The sequence below is a fragment of the Podarcis gaigeae genome, assembly GCF_964106915.1.
Source record: "Podarcis gaigeae genome assembly, chromosome: 17".
Lineage (NCBI taxonomy): Eukaryota > Metazoa > Chordata > Lepidosauria > Squamata > Lacertidae > Podarcis > Podarcis gaigeae.
Window position 1 is genome coordinate 1,351,979 of NC_139694.1, and position 22,856 is coordinate 1,374,834.

Here is a 22,856-nt window from a genome sequence, read left to right on the forward strand (position 1 = left end):
ACATTATTGGCAGTTTGCTCGATTTCTCAGTCCTTTGTAAGTGATCTTAATGTGGGGTATGCAGGTAAAGTTTACTTAGAGTAGAGCTATTGATATCAATGGCCCTAACTCAGCCATGTTCATTTATTTGAATGGATCTACTTTGAGTATAACTTAGCTGAATGCCACCCATTGCCTTTACCTTCCCCCTTCCCAAAAGTTATGGGGAGCATTGGGGCAGCAGCAGTAGAACAAGTGTTTTTCAAGGGCCCTCACATTTGAAGGCACCCCAAACCCGTTTCTTGTAACAGTTTCAAAATCTTACGTTTGCTCCCTGTCAGGGCAAGGAGTAGTTTTAAATTCTGCCTGGCTAAGCTAGAGAAATCTCAGGAATGTTTCTATAGTACTGGAGGATGAAGAATATGCATGATCCCAAGGGGGGGGGGCGGGGAGAAAATATTACACACAAGTCATGTGGCTATGCCTAAGAAAAAAATGAAATTAATGAGGAATAAACTAGATGTTAGACACAGATGCATTTAAGATTACCTTAATCCCTTCTTTTGAAATTTTGAAATCAAATCAGCCAATCAATGCCAGAGAAAATGGTGATGATATTGAGAACAATCACTAGAGAAAGCGGTGATTGTTCTGGGATTGGGAGAGGAAAAAATGGCAGGCTGACAAAGGGTTAAGCAGTCTCCTTTCGCTGCCAATTCCTTTCCTTGCCATTTCTCTGCTTGTCCCTCCAGAAGTATGTAGCTACTTCTGTTTTTAAAATGGACATTGAGTGGGGTGACTTTATATGGATCTGCATGTAATGTCTATTTTGGCCAGTGCGCAGATAAGGACCTCTAAAGCTTCTTGAGTACACATTAGGTAATCCCAATAAGCACGCAAAGTGTTTCTCCCCATAGAAGCAGTCATGGGGCTTCCAGGGGGTGATTCTAAGACGAGATTAAGATGATCTTAATAGCAGCTAACAACAAATCATGCCAGATCAGTCTAAATATCTGGCTCGGTTGGCGGGGGATTTCGCTGAACTTAATACGTTTTGAAGCAAAGTTTTTGATCTTTTCCCACATGATAGTCTCCTAAGGAACCTTCAGAACTGCAGACAAGATGTGATTACGATAAATTAAGTACTCACATGTGTAAAAAATTTGCACTAATTGAGGAACAATTAATGGATCAACAACAGATTAGATAGCGGTCTTATGTGGTTTTATATACAACCATCAGAAGACGGTGCTGTTCAGAATCTGCAGTGCAGTTGGAAAAGTTTCAAAGGAAACCATCTGGACTGACTGCAAAACTATTCAAAGCGTTTTGTAGAGTATAGGACAAAATGAGAGAAAGAGGAAGAATCTGGTACAAGGATCTGCACCAACAGAATGGTAATTAAAAACTAGAGTTAAAATTATTATGTGGGTTGAAAATTATTATTATTCTGAGACATATGATCAAAATAGAAAGAGGTCATCAGAAATAAGACATTCAAGGAATACTTTTCCTGGAATACTAATGGGAAATAAAGGAGCTTAATGGCTGGAAAAAATTGGAAGTATACCTTTGGGTTATTTTAAATATTCTGGTGCCTTCTTTGTTTTCAATGGGTCAAGAGCCCCCACCCCAACCTCCAAATTTGAGGGGTTATTAGGATGGCGATTGTGTGGGACTGACTGCAGTAAATCTCCTTATAGGAAGGCAAATTCCCTGTTCAGACAGTGTGGCAATGCGTGTGTTTCATGCCTGCTGGCCTGGTCTCAATCTCCTATTAGATGTGATGTCTGCAAAGTGGTCTAAAAGCAGGATCTGTACACCTGATCCATATTCCGGGAGGAAATGGAGCTATGTTGGTAGCCCACTGAGCAGACCACTTGCAGAAAATAGTGTAAGAGAGCCATGAAGGGGCAGAACCAATGGGGACAATTCCAAGCTCTCTCTACTGTATGGACAGCTGGCACAAGGCTTAGTTGCCTCTTGAGCCCCTGCTTCTTGGGCTATTTTCTTCCTGCTTTAGTAAGCTTGGCTTATTCGCTCAAGTCAACTTTACTAGATTGCATAGTAGATCACACTTTTCTGTGGCATACTGGAATGCATATGTTGCGCTAGATACGGATGGTCTACAGATGGTCCTGTTTTTCAGTGTGTGCCTGTGTGTCTGTGCCCATGCGCGTACACACACACACACACACACACTGGAGAAAGAGCAATAAGAATTAGATGTGATGACCTTTTGGTCATCGTTGGTTCTACGATTAGTCAATGACTGATACAGTTGTCAAGCGGGGGATAAGCTGGCTGCTGGCATTTCAATTGATTCTGATATATTAGAAATCTGAAATTAATTTTATAGGATAAAGGCAGATGCTACACACAATAAATGAAAAAGACAAAAAGAAAAAGGAATGAAGAAGTATAAGAACAGCCTGCTAGGCATTTTCATTGTAGATAACAATTTAGGAGGCGGTTATGGGTAACAAACAACACAAGTTAACAATATGTTGCTGTGAAACTACAGGCTAATGTCATTGAGGAGTATAACATACTACTAGGATATTAGGACCACTTTGATCAACACCGACACTGGGAAGAATTGTTCCATCAGCTTGCCAAATGGCCTGACCTGCCAATGTCCTCCCCCCTGTGCAGTTCTGGGGGTTCTCCTGACCCTCCAGACTGGTTTGGTGGAGAATGGTGGTGGTGGTGGTTGAGTTCCACTGGACTAGTGGGTTTCCGCTAGTGCACTGAGAGAGTTGAATCCAACCCACTACCTCATTTGGAATACTGCAGAGAGGGCTATGGTGACAGATTGGAAGAAAAATTCGGAACTGATCTACGATTACGCTAAAAATCCAGATGATTAATGATACAAAGGACTGGATCACGTTTAACTAAGGAAAAGAAAAAAGGATCTGCTGGTTCATAATATCAATCATAACTGGAACATCCCTTTAATTACTCTGCTATGATGCAGACATTAGACTACAACTAGAAGCTGTAGCGAACTGGTACAAATCTCAATTCTTCAATAAATTCAGTAGGTGGTCTTATGGAAGTTACTTTCCTTAAGCCTCGACTCTGCATCTAACATACAGGGACAATCCTTTCGTAACGATTGTTAGGATGATGTCTATGAAGCACTTTATAATGTACTACATAATTGCTAAACTGTCCGGGGTCCCTTTACCTTTACCTTTAATAACGCAATGCCTATTGCTTCTTAAACTACTGGGTTAATATGTCTTAGCAACCCTCGCTTTTACTGAGTTGAAATGTTAAACACTGCAATTGTTTCTTGAAACGATCTGCTTCCTGATTATTTATTTATCTATTTATTCATGAGCTTACATGTATTCTGAAGGGGGGGGGGGTTGTTTATTTAGGCAGTTTAAAAGGAAACCAATATAATTCATGTAGTAAACCAGGACAGCCATGCTGTATAATTTCTTCGCAATATTGCAAATATGTACCTTGTTTTGAAGTTTCATGTACACATTAGTAATGCTCAGTTCCCCCCCCCCCAAAGATAGCCAACGAATAAAATATTACCACAGAGTGGCATATTTGATTGGTTGTTTTTATTTTGATATGTTGTTGTTGTTGTTACAGCAGCTGCAATCCAACAAAGCGACTTTAGCACGCCTGCCAGATTGCATCACTACCTGCTTTTCATTCAGTTTCACCTCAGTATTCTCTGACCTTAGAAGAATCACAAAACCATTTTCCTCTCAGCATCCTTTGAATTTTAAGAGGGTTTTTTTAGTGTAAAGAAAAGCAGTGAGAGCTGCTGTATGTAGTGAGCACAATGTGCGATTTCTGGGTGTGGATTTGCAGCACATTAAGTACTCAATCACGGCCCTTTTTTTTTATTAAACTGTGTAAATATTGTGCTTTGTTACAACTCTTCAGTTTGGAGGAGCTGTAAATGTGTGTATACAGACCTCAGGGCTACGCTAGTTTTTGTAGGCTTGCCACATTTCAAAAAGAGTTTTTGAGCTATTTTTTAAAATGAAAATTACCAAAATCTATACTACCGACATGGGCTGCAATATTTTCTTAGACATTTCAATGACTTCCACCCTGCTTAAGGGGGCTAAACACTGGCCACGTTCAGAAAATTCCAGACATATGGCAACCCTATCATTGGTGCAACATTAGTTCTATATGTAATTGCATGTTTATTAAAAAGGTAAAGGTACCCCTGCCCGTACGGGCCAGTCTTGACAGACTCTGGGGTTGTGCGCCCATCTCACTTAAGAGGCCAGGGGCCAGCGCTGTCCGGAGACACTTCCGGGTCACGTGGCCAGCGTGACAAAGCTGCATCTGGCGAGCCAGAGCTGCACACGGAAACGCTGTTTACCTTCCCGCTGGTAAGCGGTCCCTATTTATCTACTTGCACCCGGAGGTGCTTTCGAACTGCTAGGTTGGCAGGCGCTGGGACCGAGCAACAGGAGCGCACCCCGCCGCAGGGATTCGAACCGCCGACCTTTCGATCGGCAAGCCCTAGGCGCTGAGGCTTTTACCCACAGCGCCACCTGCGTCCCTGCATGTTTATTACCAGGCATGTTTATTACCAGGATATAATTAAGCTGAACCGAAGCTCCTGGCCAGGAGGTTCAGGAAGGTCCACCCTGAGCTGCAAATTACGATGACGAAAGCATAGAGGCTACTTCCGAATGCAGTATTCTGGCTACGTCCGAGAAATTCCGGACGTATGGCAACCCTAGTTTTTGCATTAACTGAAATGTTGGTTAGAGCTCGCTGGAGCCATAAAATGTTCAGGTGAAATTGAACCTGCCACTGAAGCAAATTGGAAAGCACTAGAGCATACACATTGGAGTTTCCTTAAAGACATGCGGTACTTGAAACTGTTCACACCAGCACTGGGTTTTTTTTTAAACATCAACACCTGAACTACAAAAAACTAACAATGCGGAAGAAGAAGCTTTATGCGGTGGAAGCAAATGGGGAAATGGTAGCTGTTTGTAGACCAGATGCTAGATTATGGTCAAAAAAAGTATTCTATAAATATAGAGTCTCCAGTCTAAAGATGTTTGCACGGGGTTCTCCTGCATTTAACTTTCCCACACAATACAATACTGAGGGCAGCTCTTTATGCACAATGGCATGGTTGTGGAGTTTGGCTTTACCACAGTCTCCAGGAATGTAGAGATTGGGATGGAAGTCATCAAGAACCAATCAAAAATAATATTTTACCTTCATTCTATATAGCCTTTTCATAACCTAGGTATGCCACGCACACACACAAAGCCACGACTTCATGTAGAAATTAAAGCTTGGGTTTGTATCATGGAACTATACAATGAGTTAATCGCTGTCGGTTTAACTCTGAACAAAAATATTTGGGTTCATGCAGAAATTGTACACATTGTTTGGGGGTGTTTTTTGTTTTGCTGTCAAAAACAGACTTGCAAGAAAGTGAAGCCAGCCTAAAATAAATTGTATTCCCCACTCTTGTAAAAGATCGAAAGAATGACAGAGATGAGAATGAGACAAAAGAAATGAACACAAAGGACTCTTCACCAGAAGAACAAACTGAAAGTCCACTGCAAAATAGAGGCACTTGCATTAGTTGTGCTACTGATTCAGTGTTTTTTCTTGCAGGATATATGGTGCATTATTATCCAAGGCCCATAATTGATGCTTTGTTGTTTCCGTTAACTTTAAACAATTCTGTACAGACTTGTGTTATTCAAAGGGCTATTTTTGAAGACAGAAGCAAAATATTCAAACATTGCCATGCAGTCATTGACTGAATGGAACTGAAAACTAATGACGAATTTTCTATGTATTGTCCAGAATTGCCATTTCAGGACAGATATTGGGTGAAATAAATAATGTTAGCATTCCTTTGAACATTTACCCCTCAATTGCATTTAACCATTCAAAGGTAAAATGATCACGTCAAGGACTTGCAGAGATGTGCATTATGACCCAGCAGGGAGCAGTGCGGGGGTATCCAAAGTCTGTACTACAGCAGATCACAAGAAAGTCCAGGTGACAGCCAATCAAGGAACACGAAGCATAGAAACTGTAGGCCTTACGGTTTTCCTGCACAGTTTGCTCTTCTGCCTCCCTCAAATGTGAATGACAGAAGCTGTAATGACTTTTAAAGTACTGATCTGACAGCCAGTTCATGGGGCCACACTGATAAATGGAATTTATCAGTCATTCAGGTCATTCTTACTTGATGAAGGGTCTGTTATCCTCAAAGCTGAAGAATGCATAGACATAAAGACAAGAACGTCAACATTAGAATATAATGACAAAAAGATACCATGTAGGTAAGCAATCAGACAAGCTGATCCCCAGCTAACAAGATCTACACTTGGGCCTGGTTTTCAATGAGGTGGTAAACCAATTAGGGGGTGCATGTGGAGGTTCACAATTGAATGTCAAAGATACAAAAATAAACATTAAAAAATCCATCCATGTAGAAAACTAACACTTAACCTGGCTCTCTCCCTGATGTGTAACAAGATTTATGTGCATAGAAAACTTTCGCAAGGAAACCTTCCATCTGAGGATGGGTAGAGAGGCCAGACACAGGTTTACCATCTCAGTGAGAAGTAGTCCTGTATGGGACACCTTAGACCCCTGAAAGACCAGAGACAGTGATCTTCCTTTGAGGGCAGAAGCCACCCTTAAGTTCTTCAGCTGCTTGACCATATTCTCGCTTGGCTTACAAAACTGATATTAAGATCTGCTGCCTTTGAATAACATTACTATTCAGGTTTGAATAAAGACAATACAGCAGGCCTTTGTGTATGATGACAAGCTTCCCTGCACCTTAGGCATTATTTACCCAGTATATAAGGATACATTCCTTAATGTTTTATTGTCAGTTTTTGGCAATAACAATTTCCTCCTTACATGAGTCAGACTCCATTATCTTTTATAGGTAATGGCGTTAGAATCTTTTCAAGCCCTCTACTGCTCTCTGCTGACAGTTGGCCTATTTAAATGCCATTTAAAAATATGTATATATTTGGTTGCCTACCAAACTGAAGGAGCAGCTAAACATGCAGATGAAAAATACTCCATTGTCTCTCATTAAAAATACATTTCTGCAGTTCTTGGTTACAAGCAATCTAAATCTATCCCCTGGCAGATGTATTTTCTGTTGTGACGAATCACTGATTTTCATGCGGAGAAATTCACAGTCACTCCAGAAAAGAAGACATAAGAATAGTGAAGCAACTCTCAAATTCTTATTTTAAAAGATAACATGAATGTTCTACTTATGCCTTGTGGCATCTAGATGCTAGTGGGATAATACTATGACTCAAAACCATAGTTTTCTTCACATATCTTTACCCAGGAACCCGCAAACCACATTGCAAGTAACTGCAGACAGTTCTAAAGGCTGACTTGCTTGGCCTTTGCATTCTGCTGAACTGGTCAGAAGGCTTTATTTATTCATTCAAATATTTATATCCTGTCCTTCAAATGCATTCACACGGCTGAAGAGTGAATCACAGCAAACATACAACAGTACAGTCCATAATAAAAACAGCAATATGAAAACCAAACACTATAAAAACAGGAAAAAGTCACTGTGGGTTTTTAAAAAAATCCTCTGAACAGGGATAAACTCATGTAATTTCATTTGGCTAATTTTCCCTAGCAACTGAAAGGCAGTGGAGGTTAGGGGAGTGAGATAGCAAGAGAGAGAAAGTCCATTGTTCAGCAGCACTTTCTTTGAACATTCTCTTAACTTATCACAACTAACTCTGCTAGGAAGACATCTACCACCTAGGATGCTCCTCTGTCAGGAATGGCCAACTTGGGCATGTATGCAGGGGCTGATAAAATAAAACCAATTAAAAAAGGCTCTCTCCTCAGCTTTGAAGACACCATCCCTCTAGCCTGGCAAACTAGTCTCTCTCTTATTCCCCTGTGAGGGCCAATGAAAACACAATCTATCTGGGAGAGGCATAAGCCTTCTAGGGCTTATGCAACTGATCAGACCAAGGGTGGTCAAGGTGGCAGACTCAACTGTTGTAGAGTACCACACCCATCAGACATTGTCAGCACAGCCAAAGGTCAGGAATTATGGGAGCTGAAGAGAACCATGTTGGCTACCCCTGAACTAGATTGACATTTTATGGAAAGATACAGATAGCAAGGTGCACCTTACAGTACCTAAGTCAAGGGAGGGGAAGGCTATTCTGTTATAGCAGAGTCGGGGAACCTGCGTCCCCCTCTTTATGTCAGAGGACTAAAAGTCCCATTAATCCTGACCATGGCTATGGTGGCTGAGGCTGATGGGAGTTGGAGTCCAAATATTGAGGGTGTGTGTGCACAGACTCCCCACCTGTTCTATAGAATTCATCTTGCTGAATATTGAAGCTCAAGGGCATTGAAATGCCTTGCCCAGACAAGTGTGATGCTACTGGTCTAAGAGGTCCTCAATGCATCTGTTTGCCCCATACCCACGGAATGAGGAGGAATTACAAGAGCATATTCAAATGGGATGTCCCAAAAGGGACCTGCTCCAGAGGGTACAATTAACGCCAAAGGGTGGAAATTGCAGGTTTTGGCTAAACACTTGGAGAAGCGTCTTGTTGGTAAGAGCTGTTTAGTAGTTGTGCAGACTGCCTTGACTAGGTGGAGCTCTCCTTTGGGGGAAGTATTTCAGCAAAGGTTGGGCAGCCATATGTCAGGAAGGCTGAAGTTGCAGGTCCTGCATTCCAGACCCTGAACTGTGCAGGAAGCTGGACTAGGTGACCTCCCAAGTAAATTTACATCAATAAAATTGAGATTATTTGTCACTGTATGAGAGATCTGTAGCAGTAATGAGGAAACCTTTTTTTTTGTAGTGGCATCCCAACCATTTCATCTGCAGATTAAAGGAATTTTTTTTGAGGGGGGGCATATTGTTGTTTTCTAATATATTCTAACCTTATATTGGTATGATACAGATTTCCACCCAGGCAGGACTTCCTGGCAGAATACTAAATACATTATTCCTGAAAGCAATTCCCATGCTTAATGGCTTCATAGCAAGACCTTGAGTATTTAATACATTTCAGGGCACATCACAAATCAATAACCATTGATCAGGTGTGAGCTTGGCTTCTTATATACACATGGAACAATTCTGACAAAAGAAAATTAGGGTTTAGCACTGCAATTCAACATGAACATAACCCTCATAAAACAGGAGCTACACAAATCAGAGAATAACCTACAAAAGGCGGAGAATGAAGTTGCATAGAACAGAAGCAATCAAACAATCATGCTCAGGTCTTCTCAGACAGGACAAAACAGAATTTGCATATAGGCTTAGCTCCCACACCCACAGTTTGTTGTTTTTAAAAAACAACCTGGAGTTGGGGAACAATATAAACGGAGAAGAAAACACACACACACACACACACACACACACACACACACACACAGAGGTTTGGCTTCTACCAGCCAAACGATAAATATGATGGTGTAAGTAGGGATTCCCCGCTGACATCTTTTGCAGTTAAAGTTAGCAAAGTGAGCAGGTGTCTCCCAAAACTCCCTTGATGCACTGGGCACCATTTTCAAGGTTCTGTTTCACATGAAACTTGAGACATAAATGAGGCATTATGGTGCCAAAGCTCATGTGTCTAAGGACAAAAAAGTCAAGGGACAGACAGTTATCGCTGCCAGTTTGGAATTAAACTACAAAGCTATTGATTTCTACCTTTTGTGCGTAACTGCAGAATGCAGATCCAGTTACATGAAAAGGTTCACTTATTTACATCCATTCTACAGTTGTGTATGAATCTTTCAGGGGTTAAAATCAGAGGCAGAATCTGCTCCCCCGCCCCATTTAAGCAGAACTATCACCTTGTGGAAGGGGAACCGTATGGCAGGCAGGCAGAGGGCTCTGGCAATGATGGGAAATGGAACTCTGAATGTCTTTTCCCACTGGGTGTAATGGGACATGCAGCTTTCCCAAGATGGAAAAGATGCTGAGAGCATAATTTCTTCCTGGAGGAGATGCCCACTGTGTCCTTCCCATTATTGTTGAGGTCTCCTCACTAGCTGCCCACTCTCCCAAGGTGCAAGTTTCTTTTTCTTGGGGGAGGGAGAGGTGGTAGTACAGTGGAACCTCTGGTTACGTACTGAATTCATTCCGGAGGTCCATTCTTAACCTGAAGCTGTTCTTAACCTGAAGCACCACTTTAGCTAGTGGGGCCTCCTGCTGCTGCCGCACCACGCGATTTCTGTTCTCATCCTGAAGCAAAGTTCTTAACCCGAGGTACTATTTCTGGGTTAGCGTAGTCTGTAACCCGAGGTACCACTGTAGACTCAAAAGGGCATTTCGCCTTTCAGACCTTAAAACGGAATGCTCAAAAGCATCCCTGCAAAGGGCTCTAATGTTCAGCTTCAATGCTTGAGGGCCACAAATGATTTTGGGGGCAAACCTGGTACCCATTCATTGACTGATTGATTCATAGCTTCCCCTTCCTCCCAAAGGAGGCAATAAAAACACTTTTTAATTCCAATACAGATGCAGACTGGGAAAGAGCTCAACTTTAAAGGTTTGTGCTCTTCCACTGCATGTCTTGCATACTATTGTAAAACTATCTTACGGGTTCCCACAGCAAGAGCATCATGTTTTGGAAGCCCAACATCCCAAGATGTTATTGCAGAGACCCAGAACAGAGGGTTCCCAGGACTCCGGAGGACCATACAATGGGACACAGGAGGTGGAACTGGGCAACTGAGGGGTGGTGCCTGGCAGATCAGTTGGTGGAGCCTGGTATGGCAGTGACATAGCCTAGTGATGCTTTGTTAGGAGACGAGGTTAGGGCTAGTCATTTTACGTGCCTGATAGATACAAGCGAAAACTCTAATCAAGCCAAGCAGAAAATAGCCAGCCGCCTTGACTCTTGTGTTTCACCCTGAGTGTCCCGCTGCTTTCTCCTGGGGTGGGAAGAGCCGCTCTTTAGCACTCAATCAAAGCAAACTGCATTTGGGTTTTCCCTGGGGGAAGGAGCGGGGAAGGGGAAAACCGCTTGGACCCGTGCTTTCTGTGCACGGTATAAGCAGAAGCATGGAGGAGCCTTGAGATGAAGAAGACGACAGCAATCCTGTGCACATTTATTTAGGAGAGTGCCCTACTGAACACAAGACCTTAGGTCTGAACAAACATGCAAAGGGGTGCCTAACTTTATGTCACACCTATAAAATACAGAAACTGTATTTTCTGCTTCGGTTTCTTTCTTGAATGCTCCGTATAGCCAATATTTTAGCTAGAGAAAAGGAAATTGAAGGGGGAGGGATGGGAAGCTAGAAAGAGAACAAATGTTTACCATTTCTACTGAGGACAGAATGAGCCACAATTTAACCCTAATACAACCCATGGACTTATATAGGATAAGTGAGATTTACTCCCAAGGAAACCTGCATGGGATTATGAACTTTCTCTGAATTGCTTATGTTCTGAGCTGATCGGGACTTTGCAACGGAGTTTAAATCATTCATTACAAGGCATTTATTTTTGGGGGGGGGGGGACTAGACATGGGGGGGGGGGCCTGTGAGAACTGTTCATCAACAAAATGAAGTTTTCTTCAAGGTGACGAAGCGCCTTCCCTGAAGGGGTTAAAGGAAAAGTTGAGGAATCTTCGGGTTAAGGTCATTCATTTTTAGCAGGGAGGGGCCAAGAAGACCCCTGGATCGTTGCTCACAATTCTGTGATCCTCATACTGAGGCAAGCAATTCAAGAAAGAAAATGATGACCAAAACAGACCAAAATATAATTAAAACCTCCACACTGGAAAACGGCCTTACAAGTAATTAAATCATCTACCTGATATATTAGGCTAAGATTAATGCATCAAAAAACCAGTTCATATTCAAAGCCTGAGTCTCTCCCAGGATGCCAATGGGTGGAGGTATAAACTGTTGCCAGCAATTCTCACCCTCCTCCTCTGTAGCTGCCCACTGATAGCTCCCTTCTGAAAAGAAGCTAAGATATGAATCAATATGATGCTAGATAAGTCATTTAAGATGCTCTGGTCGGGCACATGGCCTTTACTGGAACTTGACAGACAGACGGGGAGAATGATTTGCTATGGCCAAGCTGGCCTCTAAGCATATAATCCTGCAAAACTGAAAAACCAAAAGGATATTTTCTACAAAAAGACCTTTTAGATTACATTACAAATGGAAGAAAAGTTTCAGAGAATTTCCTTGAGCTAGACATGGAATGAAATGAACCAATGTCTAAGGGTCTGAATACAGGGCGGTTATACAAGACGGCTTGTGCTTTTTGTCTGTATTCCTTTGAATGACTTATTTACTTGCATATGTGCTTGTTGGTTTATATTTCCTCTTATAACCATTTTCTTTCAGTACTCTTCTATTTTTCTGTTATGAGAATCTATATAACACAACTGTTCATTCTGCTGTAGGTGGGACGGTTGAGGGGTGTTCAGGAGCGACAGGGTGTTGTTAAAATTCTGAGATAACCCATTAAACAATAACAAAATAAACATTTTCCTTTGGGAGCTGCTCTTGTTGTGGACTTTTAGATTAAAAACATATAATTCCCTAAATGCATACTGGGGGTTGTAAAGTGTGAATGCAGCAAATGGATTTTTTAGAAACAGAAATGCATCTTGGATAGTAAATAAATGACACTTGGCAACAATCCAGGGGTAGAGTACAATGCTAAGCTAAGGCGATTGTTCTTTCAGTGCAAGCGTTTGGACTTGCTAGATGGAACCATCTCTCCTCTTCTTCTCTTGCCCCGTTCTGTTCTGAGGATTACTCTGACCTGTGCTGAACAAATTTGGGGAGGGCAGGAGGGGCATGGGAAGGAAAGAGAGAAAAAGCCAGTTGCACAAGCCGAAGTTCTTGTGAAGGCTCCCACTGACTGGACTCCTTAGTTGAATCCTGCCCTAGGTTTGCTCCTGTGTAATGTGTGAAAATGGATCACAGCCAAGAAGTTAATTTGGCTTTTATATGCCCGGTCTTCAGCAAGGCTGTTGACCTCAGCTCCTACTGATCACAAAGGCAAAAGGATCTTATGAGAATAACCACACACTTTCCCAGAACTTTTCAAGACTAAATGAAAAATAAACCATGTCATGAGGCATGTTTGAAATTGATGTTCATGTTTTACGTGAAGGAAAGGAGCTATCAGCAGCTGGGCTCACACGACCCAAATGTAATTAATGCTGAACGTTATGGCTGCAAGTGAAGGCGGATGCAAAGGAAGACTTTGCAACAGATGCCCTTCTCTCTTTCCCCCAGTGACACACTGCATCCCACCAGCTGAGCCATAGCCTGCGCATTTTGCTCATTTATTAATGCCCATTCTGCCATAACTGGAAGGATCAGAGTATTTACACAGCCACACACAAAATTAATAAAGAACAATTCAACTAACAATGCATATGCAATTGCCTCCAACTGAATTTCTCCCCAGATTTTTCGGGCTTCCAAATTCTGGTGTGGCTAAAGATAACATTACATAGTGATACAGCACTGTAACAAAGCCAACTTGTGGCATAAAACGATGCAGGTGTTCTGTGGGTTGGAAGTTGAACTTGCATTGAAGAGCATTTCCAGTCAGCAGCAGGAGGAAGTGTTACTGCTGGGAAATGTGTCCCTCTTCAAACCCCTCTCCATCGATGAAATGCTGCCCAAGTGTGGGCCTTAAGCAGGATCAAGCCCAGGGGAGATTCTGGCTCAGCATTTTGCCACAGTTTTTAGTTCATATCCGCCTTTGGTTACTAGTGACGCACATCAGCATGTATGTGCAAGGTTTAAATCAAAGCTGGGCGAGGAATCCTAAGGCAATAATGCATTCACACTGATTACTTTTAGCACTGATTAATTAATGATCAAATGTGTTGCAAAACTGCAGCAAACTGGGCATGGCAAATTCATCATTTTTAGAAATTTTGCAAGTTAAACTGGAAGGCAGGCAGACTGGACCACGGGACAGAGTGAACCTACTGGAGGAACTGCTCATCCTTAAATTCAATGGCTAAAAATGACATTTTAGACTGCAAGTGAAGGCTGATGACTTCTGTATCACTCTCACACACAAAAACTAGCATGTCAGGGAGAAATGATGCCATCAGCGTATACATCATATGGTGGTTTTGCTTGTCTTGCTTAGCTGTAACAATGGTTCCCAAAGATGTTTTTGTGTGGGCTTTAGGGAGATCCCAAAAGTGGCAGAGGCTGTCTCTCCCCCCCCCCCCCGCCACTTGTTCTGTAACATCTGGTATTCAGAGGTATTCTAACCACGAAAGGTTCCACCCTGCTCTCCTGGCTAATAACCATTGATAGCCTTTAACCTCCATGAATTTGATTAATCTCATTTGAAAGCCATTGAAGCCAATGACCATCGCATCTCGTGGGAACTGAATTCTGTCACACGGTTGCTCCTTTGCTGAAGTGTACAGCTTCATCTCTCAAATGCTGAGAGTGGAGGTTGAATCAATGTGCAGCACATTTGCAGAAGTGTATTGTATTTTAATAATTGTTAGAGCCTTGAAGGGTCTTTGCCACAAAAGGTGGGATTATAAATACTCTTAATGAATAAATGAAAGAATACAGTATGCACAGTTACTGATGTGCTCAAGTGCACTAGAAGTCTTCTTCTTCCAAGCACCCGGAGTAGATAGATGTACTGTTGGGTGTCCAGAAAATTACTGCATATAAATGTGTTTGAACCACCAGATAATGTCAGCCAGCATTGTCCTGGGCTTCAGCTGCACTCAGAGCTGGGAAATTCTGCAAGCCAGGACAGGCTCTAGGATTCCCATAGTCTCACACGGATGGTATATATGCCTATGGGAACAGGCATCTCAGGTAAGAGGACAGCCCTATTCTCAAGTGGGATGTCATGCTGAAGATGGTTCATCATCGGGATGTCAAGTATGTCAGGACACAATATAGATGAAAATCCCCATGGGAAGTGAGGCAGACTTGAAAAGTCATTCCTGTCCAGCATTGCAGCAAATCTGAAAAGTCGCAGAGCGAGGTATGAAGCGCTGAACTCCACCAGGCAGATCTTCCTGTTTCTAACTACATCGCTAGCATCTCTCGTTACATCTTGTATGCCATGATGTTGAATACATGCCAGTGAGTCAGTTGGAGCCAGCCAAGATGAAGAAGTGCCAATCATCTCTGAATCCTCTGTGGTGTACAGTACAGTAAGCACTTATTAATGCCCTAGAGGCCTTGCTATAGTAAGTTTGCCTCAGGTCCTTGGCATGCGGATCCCCTTCTGACCAGGCCACAAAGACTGCCAATCCTCACAGATGTTCATTCCACTTGATTTCCTGAACAGTGTTCTGGGCTTCAGGCCACCACGAAGCAAAATTCATTCATTAATGCTGAACGCTCCCTTTTCAGAGACCCGCTGAGGGAAGTTGTGATATTCTTGGTCTTAGAGGCTCTAGCAGAGTCACTTCCAAACAATAACTTGGGAGCTAAAAGGACCCCTGACCATTAGGTCCAGTCGTGGCCGACTCTGGGGTTGCGGCGCTCATCTCGCTTTACTGGCCGAGGGAGCCGGCATACAGCTTCCAGTCATGTGGCCAGCAGGACTAACCCGCTTCTGGCGAACCAGAGCAGCGCACGGAAACGCCGTTTACCTTCCTGCTGGAGCGGTACCTATTTATCTACTTGCACTTTGAGGTTCTTTTGAACTGCTAGGATGGCAGGAGCAGGGACTGAGCAACGGGAGCTCACCCCGTCACGTTGATTCAAACCACCGACCTTCTGATTGGCAAGTCCTAGGCTCTGTGGTTTAACCCACAGCACCACCTGCATCCCTTAACTTGGGAGGTAATTGTCCACAATAATCAGAGCAGCTCAGGACAATTACCTCCCACAGAAGTCATTGAGGGTGGGTACACAGAAGATTCCTATGCCATCATGACTTTGAAGGAAGTGGCTCACCTAACTGCTGGTTCTTATTGGGAGCTGGAGTGTTGATGCTTCAGTGCGATTCAGGAGGACCTTGCTAAGTGTTGACCCCATGTAAGAGATGTGGGACATCAAGCTGGTGGTTCGGGGCAATGATCATTTAAAGAGTCAGACATAGATAGCAGTTTTACTTAGTTGACATCTTTGCAGGTCTCACTGATGACATTTCCATGGCTTGCCCCGGACAGAGGAAAATATCAGAAGAACCAACCATCCTTCCCCGATGTCAAGGCAGAATACCACATTCTCTGTGGTATCTTCACATCTTATGGCAGCAAATTCTACAGTTTAACTATGTGCTGTGTGGAGAAGTAATTCTTTTTGTCTGCCCTGAATCTCCTGAAAGGCAGTTTCAATGAATGGCCCAAAGTCCTAGTATTATAAAGAGTTTTTGTCCACACCATACTTAATTCTATAAACTTCTGCTACGTCCCCCTGCCCCCCTGGACATTTTAGTTTTAGGATAATTGCTCCAGCCCCTTGATAATTTTTGTTAAGTTGTGGGTGAACATATCAGAGAACACAGCGATTCTTCAAACAGCTCTTGTTTATTCAGAGGCCAGACAGAACTGAACAGAAGGGCTTAGTCAGCCTGCTTATATATAGAGCTCCAGTACAACGTTACTGTAGCAACTTTCTAAAACTATCCAATCACTGAACGTCACTTTCAATCCTTCATTTGCATAAAAACTATCCAATCACTGAACGTCACTTTCAATCCTTCATTTGCATAACTATCTACAGTATCCCCCTGCTGGCCCAGGGTGAGAACTTCAGTACATAACAATTTTGTTTGTCCTTTTCTGCCTCTTCTTGCTCCTCTATAAGATATTTTTTGTTATGTGGTGACCACAACTGTACATAGGATTCCAAGTGTAGAATTCTATAGGGGAATTGTGAGACAGACGGTTCTGGTTTTGATCTCTTGGAGCTCTTCACTGTTCCCTTCTCTTGAATAATTTTATATGATCAGCACACTTGGCCACCTTCCTGCTCACCCCCAACTTCTTGTAAAGAAGTTAAGCACAAGTCAACATACAAATCCTTGGAGGACTTTCCTCCATTGTGAGAGCTGTCCATTTAGTCTTACTCTGCTTCTTTAACTAGTACTATCCCTTAAGAGGACTAGTGAAGCTTCTCCTGCCTCCATAAAGCCATTCGTCCATAGGAACTGCAAGACTGAGCTCCTGCTCTTCATACTTTCTCACAGTTGTTGCTCCCTTGGCACCTGACAGTTTGCCTTCTTGGACTATGCTGCTTCATTCTGGCCCCTCTGCTCACTTGCTGCCACTTCTGACACCTCACATTTACCTGTCTCAATTATGCTGTTGGTTGCCGGTCAACCAGTTGATAGTTTGCACCTATCTCACTTGGGGGCTCCGATACTGTTCCCCCTGGGAACCCTCTATTCCTAGTGAACCTCGATCCACAGTGTGGACTCAGGAGTCTCTGCTACTTCCAGTACTCTATTCACTCCAGCATAGTGTCTCAAATGTACCATCTTTAGAGAACTGAATGGGACTTCCTTCCTTCCTTCCTTCCTTCCTTCCTTCCTTCCTTCCTTCCTTCCTTCTTTATTTCCTTCATTTCTGGGCTAAAAGCTCTGGCATGGTTGTAATAATATAAATTATTAGATCATTTACCAACTGTATAATAAACAGTTTTAATAAATAACACTTGAACACACCATTTTATGTTATTAATAGCAGGCTCTGCAATGCGCTTTTTGCCTATTTACATTAAGCAGTACAGAATGGAAATTCAAATGCATAATGGCATTGTTGGTGGCTGATTATTCAATCATGCTGGAGAATGAGCAAATGAACGAATGCCTGGTGGCATGACTAATGCTACTAGATCCTATAATAATGTTGTTTGAGTGGGTAAGGAAAAGCTGGCCTCTGTGTCTTTTGCTCAGCGTAGTCCTTGGTTATGTTTCTCTATTAGTTGCTGGTGAGTAGAAGGTTTTTTAGATTAGTGGGGGGCAACCACCCAAGGTCCGAGAGGGAAGTAGCATTGTTCAGAATAATTGGAGGTACTTTGGAACAATTTTGGCTGAGACCTGTAGGTGACAAGTGATATTCTCTTATGTTCTCTCCTAGGTTTGCCCTGTAGGAGGATATAAATGAGTGACACCTGTTAATCTGTTTCTTTATTTGGTTAGGCGGGTATGCTAGTCTAAAAATGCCTGAAGTAAATCCTGTTTAAGCAACTATAGCAAACACAGCTGTATCATTGGGCTAGCTATAATCCATGTGTGGATGATATCTGGATTGAAAGTGAAACTGCTACATTGACATTCTTGTTGAGAAACACACAATACTCGTGGCCTGTTGAAGAATTATGCATATTGACCAGGAAATGTGCATAATTCCCTCTTCGTGGACAGATTATGTGCACATTCTCCATGATGTGTGGCGAATGTGCACAAAGATTCAGATGAACTGTTCAACTCATATTACCTTAAAATTCACACACATTGGCCCCGTGGGCTCTAGGCCTTTCAAGCTTTTGTCACAATAAATGCTAGTCTTTTGAGTGCAACACGACCCTTTTGGATTTCATTATGTTACCATTGTGGTGCAGAATGACACCAAAGTGGTAACAACCACATTGCTAAAAACAGAATCGCACCTATGACTTCTCAGATCACAGTGAAAAGGGTCAGGATGACTCTTCTTTCAATGAATCTTAGAAGATCAGTAATCTAAATCGTGCCTGAAAAGCTATGCGTAGTAATTGCTGCCAATCTAGCAGTGATAAAATGTGCTAGAATAAATCATTTCCCCCCAGTTCTTGGCCTAACCTTTAAACATTTTGATATACTGGAAGAACAATTACATTTTGAATGGAAAAGATCTACTTGGTATTACATGGTGCGCACATACATTCCACATCGTTTTCTTAACTCCTTGTTGTTGAGACCCAGAGTGTCCTGCTCTGGACCTGCAGAGGAACCCCTGGGACGAGGCAGCAAGGAAGGTCAGTTGTCACAACGTTGTGGAAAGTTCCTAATGAGCAACTTGCTTTGACAAGGATTGAAAGTGAACTGAGGTACTTTGAGTCTCTGCCTTTAATCCACCTCTCCTAGGCTCTGCCTGTTTGGGGATAACTAGGGTCTAGGGACACGGGTGGCACTGTGGGTTAAACCACAGAGCCTAGGACTTGCCAATCAGAAGGTTGGCGGTTCGAATCCCCGCACCGGGGTGAGCTCCTATTGCTCGGTCCCTGCTCCTGCCAACCTAGCAGTTCGAAAGCACGTCAAAGTGCAAGTAGATAAATAGGTACCGCTCTGGCGGGAAGGTAAATGGCGTTTCCATGCACTGCTCTGGTTCGCCAGAAGCGGCTTAGTCCTGCTGGCCACATGACCCGGAAGCGATACGCTGGCTCCCTCGGCCAGTAAAGCGAGATGAGCGCCGCAACTCCAGAGTCGGCCACGACTGGACCTAATGGTCAGGGGTCCCTTTACCTTTAGGGTCTCTTTAAATGCCAACCCTCTGCACTTAAAATTGGTTGGTGCTCCCTGACCTGGTGCACTCCCTTCACTGTTGGACTGGCAAGGTACTATGGAAGGCATCCAGTTTCCTGAGCTCAGCGGTCCCCTGATCAACAGCATCAGCCTCATTGCCAGAACTCTGGTTTGGCTCTCTTGCAGGTGAAACTATGGTATAACCGAGTGTCCAGGTCTCTTCTGGATCCTGGGGTCACAACACAGAGACTTCAAAGGCTCATCCACGTCCTGTTCATTTGGCCTGCTCTCAGCTGGAATCACACGCCAATGTAGAATATGTGCTTGCTAGCACGGCCACTTGGGAACTGGGGCTATGCTCATCCTGACTTGACAAAGCCAGTTGAGAGAAGCAGTGCCCATTATTGCCATATCTACAGTTGTTTGGCACCTGCGCAACAATATGGATCCTGGGTGTGGGTTTTTCTGTTAGCTACCCTTTTCTCTACTTTCAGTCCTCATTTTGAATTCAGAGAAGTTTGTTGAATGATGTATAGTTGGATGGTAGCCATTTCAAAGACCTCCGCTAGTCCTTTTCGCTTGGGCTTGGCACCAAGACTGTACTTGTGGCCTTAGTTGATAACCTCCATTTTAGGGATGAATAGAGGCGACTGCACTCACTGACCCTTTTCTGAAGTTGTTGATATGGGAGTTCATCAGGTGGTGCAGGTTCTACTCATTTCTGGAAGGAACAATGGCAAAAAGGTTTCTCTTCATCTTCCCAGAGCCTTCTCTGTGATATTCCACAAGGTCAACCCTGTTCTGCTCTACCTCAGTGGTGCAGCACATGTTTCACGTGTAAAGAGCTCTAGCATCTTCTGTCACAAAAAAAATCAGGCGGCACAGAAAGGAGGTAACTTTGCCAAAGACCTTGAAGAACTGCTGCTATTTGATGTTGACCAGAGAGTACCCAATCTGTCCTCTACAAGCTTCCTTCAGGTGGTCCGTGACGTGTCTGTGGATTTGTGGTTGAAGATGGGAGACGGCACATCTGTCACATCAGATTTACAGATTCATTTTTCACTGTGTTTTATTGCTTCTTTTCTTTATTTCATTTTCTTATTTTATTGCTTCTTTTATTTCTTATATTATATTACAATCTGAATTCTACGGTGGGAAATTCACTGTCTCACTAAGGCAATTGTTCCTTCAAGGCAAGCATGTGCTGTTCGGGAGGGGGGGTTCCCCTCCCTCAATTCTGGCAAATGAAAGGGGCGCACAGGGGAGAAGGGAGGGGAAGCCCCATTGTACCTTGTAGGGGGCTTCCATTGATAAGATTCGTTAGCTGAATCCTGCCCTGTTGAATTCAAATTGCAATACAATAATATACAATATAAGAGGAAAGAAACAAGCAAAATACCATTAAAAATTGCACAGCATCTAGACCAGTGCATTGCAATTGATACAACAGGCAGAAAAATCATTAGGCCGAAACTCTAAACAGTTTTTAAGGGGACCATGGAGGAAAATGTTTGGAAACCACTATGATAGATAGTACTGACTTAGATGGACCAATGAGCACACTCCCTCTAAGGCAGCTTCATTTGTTAGTTCAATCTGTTTATAAGGACATTGGGTGAGATTCCCATGGAGATATGCTCCCTTCTCACTAGTATGGGGCGGACTTGGAGCAACACGCCTTTATTTCACTCAAACTAGGTTCCATTTCTGAGTTTATCTGTTTTATAGTCATGCAGGGGACTGTGTGACATGAGCCACCTGAAGGTGAATCCTGACAAGTTGGAAATAATGATGGTTTGGCAGCACATCGTGCTCAATGAGGTTTGCAGCCTTGGGATGTTCTTGGAAGGTAAGGTCACAATGGAGGTCATATTTTTCTTTCCTACACTCCATGAAAGCGGAGGTGGCAGTCTTCTATTAATTGGTGACTAGCTGCCCATCTTTTACTTTGTTTGAAGCTAAACTACCAAAAGGAGGACCCACAACAAAACGTTGCCGTCCGAAGGCAGCACAGTACATTCCATTTCCCCTTCCACCCAGAAGCTGTCTTTAGAAAGGACAAGGGAGAAAACATGGAAAAGGAAGAAACTGAGGGAGGAGGACGACATGCTAGCACTCATTTCAAAAACCTTTACAGACAGTCACATAGAAGAGACTTATTCTCTGTTGTCCCTGTGGAAGGAATTAGATCTTAAGCTATAAAAACAAAGATTTCTTTAGGAAGAAAAGCTACTGAACTACTACTAAGCTACTGAACTAAGGGGGGGGGGACACACACTTGTTGGAGGTCTTCAAATAGAAGATTTTTTGCACTTCAACAGGAGATTGGACTAAACAGTTCACTAGGTTCCACTGAACTCCACTACAGCCCTACTTTGGCCCATTCCCTGTCTTCGGAAAGTAGTGTAAGGGTTTGTTTGTTTGTTTTTAATGTCAGGTCCATAGTAAGTAAAATATTCTGCTGCTTTAGTTATTTTCTTGAACTTTTACATATGTTGCACTGATATTTTTTAAAAAGTGTACTAGTAATGGAAGTTTGGGGGGCACAAGGTATTCTGGTTAAATACCAAAAGTGGATTTCAAAAGATAGTATTGTTTTTGGTAGAAAGAACTCAAATTGCTAATAGGGCAGGTTAAAGGTTTTCTCTAACATTCAATTACACTCAACAAGAGATAAGAATTACATTTATAAGATCTAGGTTAAATAAAGAAAAAAAAAGGCAATATTGGTGGGCTTTTCCTTTCTGGTTGTGCGTAGAATACAGAAAAATCAAACAATGATTTTTCCGTAAACAAGGGAAGGGTTTTAAAAGTGAGTTAGATTCAGATGAAGTAGAAGCAGTCATTGTGAACGAGGGAGGGAGACATGATCAAAATTTGTACCAAAAAGTTTCCCAATCTTAAGCTGCTAGATGCTAATGGATGGGAATCATTGACATTTAATTATAAGATCTCAGCTGATGCTATGGATGTAAAAGGATAAATTTTAGCAGAGTTTCTGATTTGGAGGGTGAGCACTATCCATATGGTCTGCTAAGTCAGATGTACAGCAAACTATTGCTACTACTAAACAGGAAAGTGGGACAGAAGCTGAGATAAAGATGAATAAAGAAGAGAGGAGAAGAGAGATAAGAGAAGGTAGCGGGAAGTTCACAGCTCATTCTCTGTCCTCCAAATCATAGTTTGGATAATTGGTCTGAATTGAACCAGACTAATTATCACTATCTGGCTTCCATTCCTCAATGTCTATGGTTTTGAATTTAAGCCACGACAACAGAAACAGCTGACCTATAGAGACAATAACTTCTCAATCTGATTTAAAAGTAGTCAAGTCCTAGAGAGGGGGTCCCATTAGCAGACAAAATAACATATGGCGTAATTTGCTCTCTGGTTGGACTTTGTTGTCAGTAAAAAAACATCAGGAAGTAGTCTACTAGGACA

At 42.7% G+C, this 22,856-nt stretch overlaps 1 protein-coding gene across 17 annotated transcripts in view; it reads right to left on the bottom strand.

Moving 5' to 3' along the window:
* Positions 1–22,856, bottom strand: part of ADGRL3 (adhesion G protein-coupled receptor L3) — a 526,579-nt gene that overhangs the window by 85,098 nt on the left and 418,625 nt on the right. For 8 of the 17 annotated variants that reach the window (XM_083718330.1, XM_083718342.1, XM_083718337.1 and 5 more), the window contains exon 21: positions 6,194–6,220. The exons of the other annotated variants lie outside the window; for them this stretch is intronic. In XM_083718330.1, the coding sequence (XP_083574456.1) occupies positions 6,194–6,220 (27 nt within the window). The remainder of the gene's footprint in view (positions 1–6,193; positions 6,221–22,856) is intronic. 17 annotated transcript variants of the gene reach the window in all.